This window comes from Lycium ferocissimum, unplaced genomic scaffold (genome assembly GCF_029784015.1).
Source record: "Lycium ferocissimum isolate CSIRO_LF1 unplaced genomic scaffold, AGI_CSIRO_Lferr_CH_V1 ctg10225, whole genome shotgun sequence".
In the NCBI taxonomy this organism is placed as follows: domain Eukaryota; kingdom Viridiplantae; phylum Streptophyta; class Magnoliopsida; order Solanales; family Solanaceae; genus Lycium; species Lycium ferocissimum.
Window position 1 is genome coordinate 16,332 of NW_026713212.1, and position 12,293 is coordinate 28,624.

The 12,293-nt window shown below is 39.5% G+C and overlaps 2 protein-coding genes across 2 annotated transcripts; one reads left to right on the forward strand and one right to left on the reverse strand.

Moving 5' to 3' along the window:
- The first annotated feature begins 511 nt into the window (after positions 1 to 511).
- On the forward strand, positions 512 to 2,369 carry LOC132041451 (uncharacterized). Its single transcript, XM_059432165.1, has 2 exons — positions 512 to 881; positions 958 to 2,369. Exons 1-2 carry the CDS (start codon positions 512 to 514, stop codon positions 2,367 to 2,369), a joined length of 1,782 nt encoding a protein of 593 aa, XP_059288148.1.
- A 2,225-nt stretch (positions 2,370 to 4,594) lies between these two features.
- Positions 4,595 to 8,420, reverse strand: LOC132041452 (uncharacterized). The gene is made up of 3 exons (XM_059432166.1): positions 7,934 to 8,420; positions 5,536 to 7,831; positions 4,595 to 5,417 (listed from the first exon to the last, which is right to left on the reverse strand). Exons 2-3 carry the CDS (start codon positions 7,165 to 7,167, stop codon positions 4,698 to 4,700), a joined length of 2,352 nt encoding a protein of 783 aa, XP_059288149.1. The 5' UTR covers positions 7,168 to 7,831; positions 7,934 to 8,420; the 3' UTR covers positions 4,595 to 4,697.
- Between the last annotated feature and the right edge of the window lie 3,873 nt (positions 8,421 to 12,293).

Below are 12,293 nucleotides of genomic sequence, written 5' to 3' on the forward strand. Positions count from 1 at the left end.
TCAAGTATGTGTTGACTTTAGGGATCTCAACAATGCATGCCCTAAGGATCAATTTTCACTTACCATTGTTGGGTTTATGATTGATGCCACTACTGGATACGAGGCGATGTCCTTCATGGACGGCTCATCCGGCTATAACCAGATCCGCATGTCACCTAAGGATGAAGAGCTTACCGCATTCCGCACTCCTAAAGGTATTTATTGCTACAAAGTAATGCCTTTTGGCTTGAAGAATCTTTGGAGCAACATACCAAAGAGCTATGCAAAATATCTTCGACAACATCCTTCACAAAAATGTCGAATGTTATGTTGACGATCGGTGGTAAAATCAAGAAAAAAGAGTGATCACTTGCAAGACACGAGAATGGTGTTTGACCTACTACGAAGGTACCAACTCAAAATGAATCCTACGAAGTGTGCATTTGGGGTTACCTGCGGAAAATTCCTTGGCTTTGTCGTTCGACATCGGGGGATAGAAATTGATCAAGCCAAAGTAGATTCAATCGTGAAGATGGCCGAGCCAAGAAACATCCATGAGTTGAAAAGTCTGCAAGGGAAGCTGGCGTATCTTAGGAGATTCATCTCAAATCTAGCAGGGAAGTGTCAGCCGTTCAGTCGTCTCATGAAGAAAGGTGCTCCTTTCGAATGGGATCAAGCTTGTGCCAACGCCTTTGAGAGCATCAAATCTTACTTGACGAAACCTCCAGTTCTAGCGGCTCCTGTGCATGGAAAGCCATTGATACTATACATATCGGCACAAGAAAGGTCAGTTGGAGCACTCTTAGCCCAAGAGAATAGCGAAGGGAAAGAAAATGCCCTTTACTACTTGAGTAGGATGATGACGCCAAATGAGTTGAAGTATTCGCCGATTGAAAAGTTGTGTCTGGCCTTAGTCTTCTCGATTCGAGAAGATGAAACACTACTTTCAAGCTCATGTAGTTCGTCTTATTTCCAAAGCAAACCCCATCAAATTTGTGATGTCGAAACCTGTCCTTAGTGACCGACTAGCAAGGTGGTATCTCCAATTTCAACAATTTGAGATTGTGTACGTTCCTCAAAAAGCTGTGAAAGGGCAAGCATTGGCGGACTTTTTAGCAGATCATCCGATACCCGATGACTGGGAATTAACTGATGAACTACCCGATGAGGATGCGATGGTCATTGAAATTCAACAACCTTGGAAGATGTATTTTGATGGTGCCGCACATCGCGAAGGAGCTGGCGCTGGTGTGATATTTGTCACTTCTCAAGAGGAGGTCTTACCGTATTCCTTCACCTTAACACAATGTTGCTCCAACAATGTTGCGGAATATCAAGCACTCATACTTGGGCTTGAAATGGCTGTTGATATGAAGCAGTTACAATTACAAGTCTTTGGAGATTCTGAATTGGTAATCAATCAATTGTTGGGTACCTACGAGGTCAAAAAGCCAGAATTGCGTCCCTATCATCACTATGCACAAAAATTAATTGGGTGGCTCGGCAACGTAACTCTCCAGCACGTGCCAAGAAAGGAAAATAAGAAGGCTGATGCTTTGGCTGCTTTGGCTTCAACATTGACTTTGCCTGACCAAGCGCAAATCACTATCTGCCAGAAATGGATAGTACCGCCGGAGGACGATGAGGATGAAGAAAGCAAACTCGAGCTTCTTGTGGCCGTTTCTGAAGCTGAGAAAGTCGATTGGCGACAAACCATGATCGATTACTTGTGTTATAGCATTCTTCCAGAAGATCCAAAAAGAAAGACCGAAATTCGTCGTCGTGCCCCTCGCTTCCTTTACTACAAAGATACTTTGTATCGTAGATCGTTCGAGGGAGTTCTCTTGCGTTGTCTGGGGGAAGAAGAAGCAACTCAAGCTATGCAAGAAGCACACTCTGGAGTTTGTGGATCACATCAATCTGGGCCAAAACTACACTTTCATATAAAAAGGATGGGGTATTATTGGCCAACAATGGTGAAAGATTGTTTGGACTATGCGCGAAGTTGCAAAGCATGCCAATTTCATGCAAATTTTATACACCAACCTCCTGAGCTATTACATCCAACTGTTGCATCTTGGCCATTTGACGCTTGGGGGCTAGACGTGGTTGGACCGCTACCAAAATCTTCTGGTGGCCACTTGTACATCTTAGCTGCAACGGATTACTTCTCAAAATGGGCTGAGGCTGTCGCCCTCAAAGAAGTAAAAAAGGAGAATGTGGCAAACTTCATTCGAGTAAACATCATCTATCGTTTTGGCATTCCTAGTTATATCATAACAGATAATGGCAAACCGTTCTCCAACAAATTGATGACTAAGATTTGCGAGCTTTTTGGCTTCAAGCAACGAAACTCGTCTATGTATTATATGCTGCCGCAAATGGACTAGCTGAAGCATTTAACAAGACCTTGTGCAACTTGTTAAAGAAGGTCGTCTCCAAGTCTAAAAGAGATTGGCATGATAGAATGGAAGAAGCTCTTTGGGCATACCGAACGACTCATCGCACACCGACTCAAGCAACTCCTTATTCTCTTGTTTACGGAGCTGAAGCGGTCCTTCCACTTGAACGCCAAATACCTTCATTGCGGCTCGCTATCCAAGAAGGGCTCACTGAAGAAGAAAATGCTCGTCTACGCCTTGAAGAGTTAGAGGCCCTTGATGAGAAAAGGCTGGAAGCTCAGCAAAGCCTTGAATGTTATCAAGCTCGTCTTTCCCGTGCTTTCAATAAAAAGGTTCGCCTGAGGTCCTTCCAAGTTGGTGATCAAGTCCTGGCGGTAAGAAGACCTATTATCATATCTCATAAATCTGGAAGCAAGTTCACTTCAAAGTGGGATGGGCCATATGTTGTCCAAGAAGCCTATACAAGTGGTGCTTACAAGCTTATAGATGCAGATGGCTTGCGGATCGGTCCCATCAACGGGAAATTCTTGAAGATGTACTATCCTTGAAGCAAGATGATACTCCTGGCCCGCATGAGTTTAAACTGTGTACGGCCCCCAAAAAAAAAAAAAAAAAAAGAAAACCTCGAAAGAGTTGAAAACCTAGGCAAAATTTAGGACAAACAAAAAAAGTCCTCTAGGTTGAAAACCTCGAAAGGGGCGGCCTAGGAAAAAGTTAGGACAAAAAAAAAAAAAAAAAAAAAAACCCTTCTTTTTTTCGGAACTACGAAATGACTTGATCCTCTTCACCGAGGTACGTAGGCGCTTAGAGTTTCATTCTAAGTTCAGTCGCAAAAAAAAAAAATTCTTTTTTTTTTTTTTTTTTTTTCGGAACTACGAAATGACTTGATCCTCTTCACCGAGGTACGTAGGCGCTTAGAGTTTCATTCTAAGTTCAGTCGCATGAGTAAAAAAAAAAAAAAAAAAAAAATATATATATACATATATAGCACGGCGATATGGGATCGACGCTTGACCTCTTTCAGCGAGGAGACAAACATAACTGGAAAGAAGAAGACAAGACAAGTGAGAATATTTTATAGGTTCATGCTTGAAAGAATTTGATACATCAATGATTTGAAAGAAAGGATGAAAATATCTATACAACATCCCATACAAAGTATCTAAGCTATTCATGATGGCAGTTGAAGCCGAAGATGATTGCAGTTTGTTTTAAACGCCTCTATCAAGTCGGCGTTATTTCTTCAAAGAATGATGCCACTAAAAAATCTGATGGATGCTTCAAGTAGTCGCTCGCCAAAGCTAGAATGTCGCTCCTATGACGAGTTGAGATTTTTTTTACCACAAATGCGCAAAGCTGAAGAGTCGAACAAGACAGATTCTAAGCTGAACTTGGAGAATTATCTGTACAGATGTCGAAAGCATTTGGCCGTCATTTTTATAAAGATTGTAGTTCAATGAGTCGTCTTTCCAACAAAATTGGAATCTCGTCATTTCGGCACTCGTACCCCGAGTTATGAATTTTCTCCCACCGAAGCGCAAAGCTGAAAAATAGAACAAGGCAGCATCTGAGCTAAATTTGGAGAATTATCTGTACAAATCTAGAAGGAATTTGGCCGTGATTTTTATATATATTGTAGATCAATGAGTCCTCTTTCCATAGAAATTGGAATCTTGTGATTCCAACGCTCGTACTCCGAGTTATGAATTTTCTCCCACCGAAGCGCAAAGCTGAAAAGTAGAACAAGGCAGCATCTGAGCTAAATTTGGAGAATTATCTGTACAAATCTAGAAGGAATTTGGCCGTGATTTTTATATATATTGTAGATCAATGAGTCCTCTTTCCATAGAAATTGGAATCTTGTGATTCCAACACTCGTACTCCGAGTTATGAATTTTCTCCCACCGAAGCGCAAAGCTGAAAAGTCGAACAAGGCAGAATCTAAGCTAAATTTGGAGAATTATCTGTACAAATTGAAGGAATTTGGCCGTGATTTTTATATAGATTGTAGTTCAATGAGTCCCCTTTCCAATGGAACTGGAATCTCGTCATTCCAACACTCCTACTCCGAGTTATGAATTTTCTGCTACCGAAGCGCAAATCTGAAGAGTTGAGCAAGGCAGAATTCGAGCTAAATTTCGAGAAAAAAATTTACAAGTTATCTTCAAAAAAAAGAGGTAGAGAAAATTGATCCAAATCACAAGACGAAATGATTCATATTGAAATAAAGGCGACTACTTTTATTGCTTCAAGAAAGGAATGTCACTACATCATAATAAGCAATTAAAAAGTAAAAATCCTAAGCAAGAATCTAAGTCACGGAAAAGGCTTGAAGCATAGGATTTGTTGACGACTCTTCTCAACCGCCTCTTCAAGTTTGGATAGTCTCTCTGCTTCTTCATCAGACAACACATGATTAGCTTCAATAGTATAAATCTCGCCCTCTGTAATGGTGATTTTCTCTTGATTTTTGGACAACTCCTCTTGGTATTTGTCAAGGAATGCGATAATCTTCTCCTTCTTAGAGTTCAAGGCTGCTAAGTCTTTCTCCACATTCGCAAGATTTGCTTGAAGCTCCTTCATGGACCCATCTAGCTTTCCATGTTCTTGTTTAGCATCATCAAGGCGTCGTTGTGCATCTGAAAGTGATTCTTGGTGTAATTCTTTAGTCATCTTCGATGATTTCAAAGAGTCATACTCCGCATACGCCTTGAAGAAGTTCTCGACAAGACCCTCCAAAGCAGAAACATCGATAATATTGATTTTCCTAAGTTCCTCAAGAGTCGAAGCAATACTTGCCTCCAACACCATAAAGCTGTCTAAGGAACCTAAAGAAAATTGTGTAATCCATCCGCACAATGCACCCCATATCTCAGAGACGAAGGTTGATTTGAAGCGGAAAATAGTCCCTTGTGGATCAAAGCTCGACGCGCTAGGTTGCAATGGCTGTGAGGAAGGTCTGAAGGTCTTCGGATGTGTAATCTGATCAACGACAACTTCAGCCGCATTCATCGCGTCTAGTTTCTGGAAACCCAACTACAAAACAAACAAACAAAAAAAAAAAAAAAAAAAAAAAAAAACCATCAGATTTAAAAAAAAAAAAAAAAAAAAAAGAAAGTGTAAATGCAGAAAATATGGAGAGAAGAAATATTACTTGTTCTGCTACTTCTTCCAAGCCCATCATTGAGTTTGGATCCCCATCCAGATGGATATCAGATCCAATGCTAATAGTGTCCAAATCAGCGAATTCGTTATGGTGATCGTCGGACTCCTTCGACTTCCTTTCTAAACGATTCCAATGTCGATCTCCACTTGTATTACTCTCCGTCGAACTAGAGGCTGCGATGGTATTTCCAACATCGATAGGAAGAGAGGAAGGGCGAGACTTTTTGTTGCAAGGTGGTGCGAGACTTGATGTTTCTTTGGCGCCCTTGTCCAATGAACTCGAAGGCTCCCTTCTTTTGGAAGTATTGTTGGTCACCTTAGGAGCCGTAGCACTTGTCTTGGAGACTAGTCGGATGCGTTTAACTCCTTTGTCCATAGGGATTTCAACATCCTTCAAGGTTTTGGACTTAGAAGAAGTTTCAAGAGCTTGCGGGGTATCATTAAGTTGCACCTCGGACTTGGAAGAAGGATGCGGTTTTTCTTTCATTCGAGTCGGACCTCTTTTGGACAACATAGGTGTATGATCTTGCTTTGATTTTTGTGAAATAATTCGAGGACTCATTTCTGATGGATTTGTCCGATTGGCTAGCCACCATTCCATGTACTCGCGAGTCATTAAAGGTGAACTGCCTTCTGATGGGCGCACCGGAATTATGACCTTTGAAGAGGTTCCAAGGCGGATCGATGAATTCCAAAGTTGCGCTAGTGTTAGCAATGTGCCATCGTATGGTCGCTCCATGAGGTCTCCAGGGATGTCTTGACAAAAACCAAATTGTCTGCTAAACCTATAAGGACTATAGGACTCCACGATGAGATCCGCATCATGCCTAAGTGTAACATAGCTCGAACGAAGGCTTATGATAGTATCGTTCCATGAATCTGAGAGATCGCCAGTATCGGTGAAGTATAATTCCCTACCTTGTAGCAACGCCAAATGATGGAGGTGGCGGGCATCATCTTGTTGAAATAACTTTCGGGCGTCAGAAAAATTGAAGTATTTGGCCATCTTCTCGCCAGAAATCTTGCATAAAGGTATACTCCGATGTGAGTGATTGGCACGATGATGGGTCTTAAAATATTCTCCTAGCCAGCCATATACATAGTGTATGGGGAAAATTATATTCCCCTGCCTCAAGTCTGGAGAAGTAGAGATCTCTCTCAAGCCACGATATATGCTCGCAAGGACTGGAACCGCCAAAGAGAATTTCTCTCCATGAGCCATCAAGCTCGCCACTTTAAGAACGCTAGCACGCACGTAGTCAATTTTCTTATGGGGGAGAACAAACTTGCAGAGCCAACATGTTAGGAAAGCCGACAAATTCGTCTCATCTCTAAGTGAGTCTTCCACTCCTAGCTCGACGAAGGGGGCATGCTCCTCATCGGTTCGTGGTAAGTAATTCATGTCAATATGCCCGGAAGGATTGTGATTCAATCTTGGCTTCGTTGCACGACCCTTTGACGCCCTTTGCGGAGGCTCTGCGTACCTGCTTGGTCCTCTAAACCAAAATTTCACCCAATCATGGATGGACACCTCATGATGGCCACCTTCGGCAAGTTTGTAAAAGGCTGAAAATAAGTATAGACAGCTCTTGGGGAGCCATGGTTTCCCTTGATTGTCCATTTGCGTCAATTCTTTCGCCGAAGGAACAACTTCATCATAAAAAGATCCGTGAATGGGAAGTCCGCAATTGTTCGTAAGTCCCAAAGTGAGATAGACATCTCCCCGACGAAAGTGGAAAGCGTATTGGTAGACGGACGCCAAAGCTCACAAAAAGCATGCAAGTACGTTGTCATCATAATCATATGTAAACAAAGAAGCGTAGATGGCATCGTAAACTTTGACACGCTCCAAGACTTCCTTATAGCGAGGAAGCACATCTTCCACCCACTCCCAGTAGCCGGGTGTGTAGCAAACTTTGCCGAAACCAGAAGGCGGGACACTCCAGTTGTTGAAACATCCATTGGGATGAGAAGATTCGGTGGGCGCGACTTCTCGATGAATTGCGGACTTCAACAGAGGGACGTCCATAACAGTGGCCTTGCCTGAGAAGTTGCTCATGACGTCTTTGGTCTCCTTTTTAGACCATTCAGCAAGATGAAGCGTAGAAAGCTCTCCGTCAAGTGAGAAGGCACCGATCACTGGAGGTTGAACCTCCAAGGCAAGGACTTTGGCGTTCGAATTTCGTTTGTCGCTCACTATCTCTAGATGAGGACGTGGCGTATCGCGGTCACGAAAGTGCATCATCTTTGTTTAAAGTTAAAGCCGTACAGATGCCCCCAAAGACCTGCAAAAGAAATAAAAAAAACGGGGACAGGTAAGTTTCGTAGAGCATGTCCAAAGCCAAGAAAGCAAAATCAGATTCTGTGGCTGATTAAAAAAAATATACCTGAGCCAATATAGAAGCAATTTGATTGTGGTTTTCGTATATGACGTAGCTCTATGAGTCTTCTTTCCGACGCCGCAAACCGTTCGTGATTGCGATGTTCCTAAGTCAAGATATAAGATTTTTCGTCAGGACGCACAAGACTAATAAACCAGCGAACCAGAACTCAAAGTCTGATTCTCGATCAATATCTAAGCAAATATAGAAGCAATTTGGTCGTGGTTTCCGCGTGTGACGTAGCTCTACGAGTCTAGTTTCGAAACATCAAGCGGATCATGATTTCGACGTTCCTACATCGAGATATGAATTTTCTACCACAAACATGTAGAGCTGTGAAGAAAGTGACGAAAATTCATATTGAAAGAAAATTACCTGATAGAGCGATGGGTTCGAACCAACTCGACAATGCTATAAATTGATGCTCAAACCACCAAGAGAAGGCGGTGTATTTATAGATGTCAAAATCTGGTTCCTACATGGACTACACAAAGAAATCCTTGTTCTAGTTGGAATCTAATCATGGAAAGTTTAGGCTCATGTATGGAAAGTTTAAACTTATGGAAAGTTCATATTCTCTCCTAATAAATCAAAGAAATACCATGCAAATATGGAAAGTATAGGAGAGATATGCATGTTGATGGTATGATTTGCTTGGGACTACAAAAAAAAAAAAAAAAAAATTGAGGCTACGGGGATTTTTCTAATACAAGTTTTAGCCGTGTGCTATATAATGACTAAATCATACATTGTCTATGGGCCATTATTTTGATACAATTATGCCTGTCCTAATTCCTTGTACGGAAAAAAAAAAAAATGGCTACATCTTTCAACACAACTTGGTTTTCCCAGCTATTGATAATAAAGGAATACCATGCAATATTTTACAAATTGGGGAAACACGTCAAAAAAAAAAAAAAAAATGAGTTGGCAAAAGATCAAAAGTCAAGTGGACCTCTTGCAAATTAGAGAATGCCACCATTTGAAAAAAATTGTAATCAAGCATGGACCATGGAAGAACTTGAGCATAGTTATTTCTTGTCACATTTCAAATTTTTCGGGAATTCAACTAGATGGAGTAAAAAAAAAAGTGTTTGCTTCACGAATACTTCAAGTCTCTTCTCTAAAAGGCCGACAAAAGTGGACATCTCAACAAGCCTTGAAGCGGGGGCATTTGTAGATGACTAAAATTTAAAACTTAAATTCACAAATAATTTGGATCATATCTAAATTCAAGATATATTGGTCCAAACAAATATTATGGGCTAATATAATCGGATTAATTGATTAAGTCCAATTGTTATGGATTTAATTGAAAGACTAATTCAATTGGACTAGTCTATCTTGTCGGACTTCACATGATGAGCCCACTCTATTAGCCCAAGGTCCATGCCACGTATCAAATGACGTGGCGCGCCAAGTCAAGTCAAGGACCAATAAAATCATGCCACGTGCATAAGTGACGCAGCATGTCAAGTCAATAGAAGAACCAATCAAATGTCGCCAAGTGTTCAAATGACATGGTTCAACCAATCATATACAAACCCTAGCTCTCCCCTGCAACTATAAATAGGGGTCTTCACAAAGCCAAAAAGAAAAAAAAATACATAGAGAAGCTCTCAGCCGCAAGTCTTCCGCATACTAAGAAGTCTTCGCTCCAAGTGGTGAGCCGCAAGTTTCCATACCTCTACGTTTGTGATTAAAGCTCGGCTCCGCATTCGTAGTGAAATATCAACAACAAGTGATCCGTCCATTCAAGAACAAGCAAAGCCCTTGATTGACGGCCGTATCGTGAGGAGAAGAATCAGAGGATTACATCTTTTTATTTAAGATTTCATAAAGATTGTAACCCCCGCACAAATTCTTGAAATCAAATATTATTCTTTGTCGCTATTTTTCTTGTCTTGATTATTATTTTCACTTAAGATGCCAAATTGGACAATTAGGCCCAATTTCTTCTATTTTTTTAGTTTTTAATTTGTAATGACAAATTTCCTTTTTTAAAATTAAATTATATAAAAGCATGAATCGAAGAAGTGGATCATCTTCTATATAGTAGAAAAGAAGGAGCAATGGAAAAATGAAGTGAAGCAAATAATCCGTATTTATACAGAGCAACGTGTCTCAAAGAAGGGCAATGATGAATTGGAAAGTATCCTTAAGACAGCAAATTGACTAGCCCATTTGAAGGACAATTCGTGCAATTTCTTTCATTTTTTCAGTTTTTAATTTGTAATAGATAAATTTCTTTTTTTAAAACTAAACTATATAAAAGCATGAATTGAAGAAGTGGATCATCAACCAAGGGCAGCCAAGGGCAATTTGGTCAAAGCACTTGCCATTTTCATTAGTTAAAAGGAGAATCTTACTGTAGCTTAGTATTAAATATATTCGTACTTTTCCAATTTTTCCCTAATCATACCGTGCATCATGACAGATGATGTCATCTCGAAGTGGCGGTATTAATTATGTTTTTTGGCCACGTGTCACTTTTACCTCCTTTAATTTTCACTATTTTATCGTACTCACATAATTCCACTTAATAAACAAATAACATTTGTGTATATGTATTAATGTTCATCTATATATATGCATCGACAGTGTAAATTTAGATATGTTTATTAGCAATATAAAATATATATGCTATCACTACCCAATACATAAATCTTTACGATTGTACCTGCAACAACATACACATGTATACCTATATAATCCAAAGTGGTTTGATCTAAAAAAAAAAAAAGGAAAAAAAGTGAACCTCACCACCTCCAAGCTCATGTTAAAAAAAAAAAAAAGTGGACCCCATATTAAAAAAACAAGCAATCTAAAAAAAAATAGCCCACTCCATATTAAAAAATTAAACAATATTCATGTAATTAAAGTATACGTTAAGTCGATAATGGTGGATTCATTCTTACATGCGACAACCCATTAGTGGGAGCAAATGAAATTATTGTACAACAATAAACGTAAACCCCATATTATTGATTTTCTTCAAAAGGTTAAGTAGCCAAACCATACAATTTCCTTTCTTTTCTTATATTAGCCTGAGATCTAATCTAAATATTTAACTGTTGTATTTGATATTCCACCATGTGTAACGACCCATTTGGTCGTTTAGCACTTTTAGGCATAATATTCCTAAAACACCCTTTTCGTGGTCAAATCTTTGTCTATAGTCATGATAACGGGTGATTCGGTTATTTAATTGATCGAGTTTTAGTCCTCATTTGACATGCGGACGAAGGTTAAAGGAGGGGAGAATGTCACACTCCATAATAATCCTTGCTACTTGTATTAAAACAAGAAAGAATGAGTTAAGAAAGGTTCAAGGAAAGTTAATCGAGTTAGTAAGAAGAATATCGTTATAAATATGGTTGTCTTAAGTATCTCGAGGTGACACAGTAACCTAGAGGATTTGAAATCGCGTTATGAGTATGTATATGAGGTAATGAGTGACCTTTTAAAGTAATTGAGATTATTAGTAATGATATAGAAGATGGACAAAAGATAGGAATATACTTTTTCGATTGGAGTTTCGTCGAAGCTTTGTGAGTTCTACTTATGGCTATTGTGATTCTACGGACCCTTCGGCACATGTATATAAATTGTTATGGATGTAAATGACTGTGTATATGTATGTATAAGAGGTTACATGAGGTTGGAAGAGGATTAGAAGTTAAAACGAAATGAATCGAACAATTTCGAGAAAAATCTCGGACCCGATTTTAGCCTATATTGTAGGAGGCATATCTCCTAGTATATGAGGAGTTTTAAGGTGTTTCAAAAGCCCTAATTAAGTTCATCGAGTCTAGTTTTGCAACTTAACAAACAGCTCGTCAAAATGATATAGGGGTAAGGAGATATGGATGATTCAGAGTCGGGCTGAGTATTAAGACTATCTCAAGATACAAAGTAGGAAACTTTAGATTTCGTTTGAAGTCACAATTTATCTACAAATTTTGTTTGGTATAGAAGCATTAATGGAAATTAGGAACTACTTAAGTGTGGTGTTAAGTAAAAATTGGTGAAAATAATGAGCCAACAAGAGCATCAACATCCAAGGTAAAAAGGATGACTCAAAGTCATCTAAAATAAGGTTAATGGAAGACATACAAATGGGCAATTAAATGTTGATTCATCCACTACACTTACATCATATTGTGGACAACCAAATTGAAAGAAAATAAGAGGTGAGGTTCGGCCAAGGTGGCTGAAATTGGGGGAGAAAAAGTTGAGGCATGCATTTGAATATTGAGGGCATCTATCACTTTATGAAGGCATGCATTATTTTATGAAGACACACATGTTAGGAAGAATACTTGCACACTTAAATATTGACATTCATCCTTGTATGATTGCAATG

Coding starts and splice junctions, on each gene's coding strand:
- LOC132041452 (XM_059432166.1), bottom strand. CDS start 7,167: ATGGACAATCAAGGGAAACCATGGCTCCCCAAGAGCTGTCTATACTTA. Junction 5,418..5,535: donor TGGAAGAAGTAGCAGAACAA/GTAATATTTCTT, acceptor TTTGTTTTGTAG/TTGGGTTTCCAGAAACTAGA.
- LOC132041451 (XM_059432165.1), top strand. CDS start 512: ATGGCCGAGCCAAGAAACATCCATGAGTTGAAAAGTCTGCAAGGGAAG. Junction 882..957: donor TTCGCCGATTGAAAAGTTGT/GTCTGGCCTTAG, acceptor TTATTTCCAAAG/CAAACCCCATCAAATTTGTG.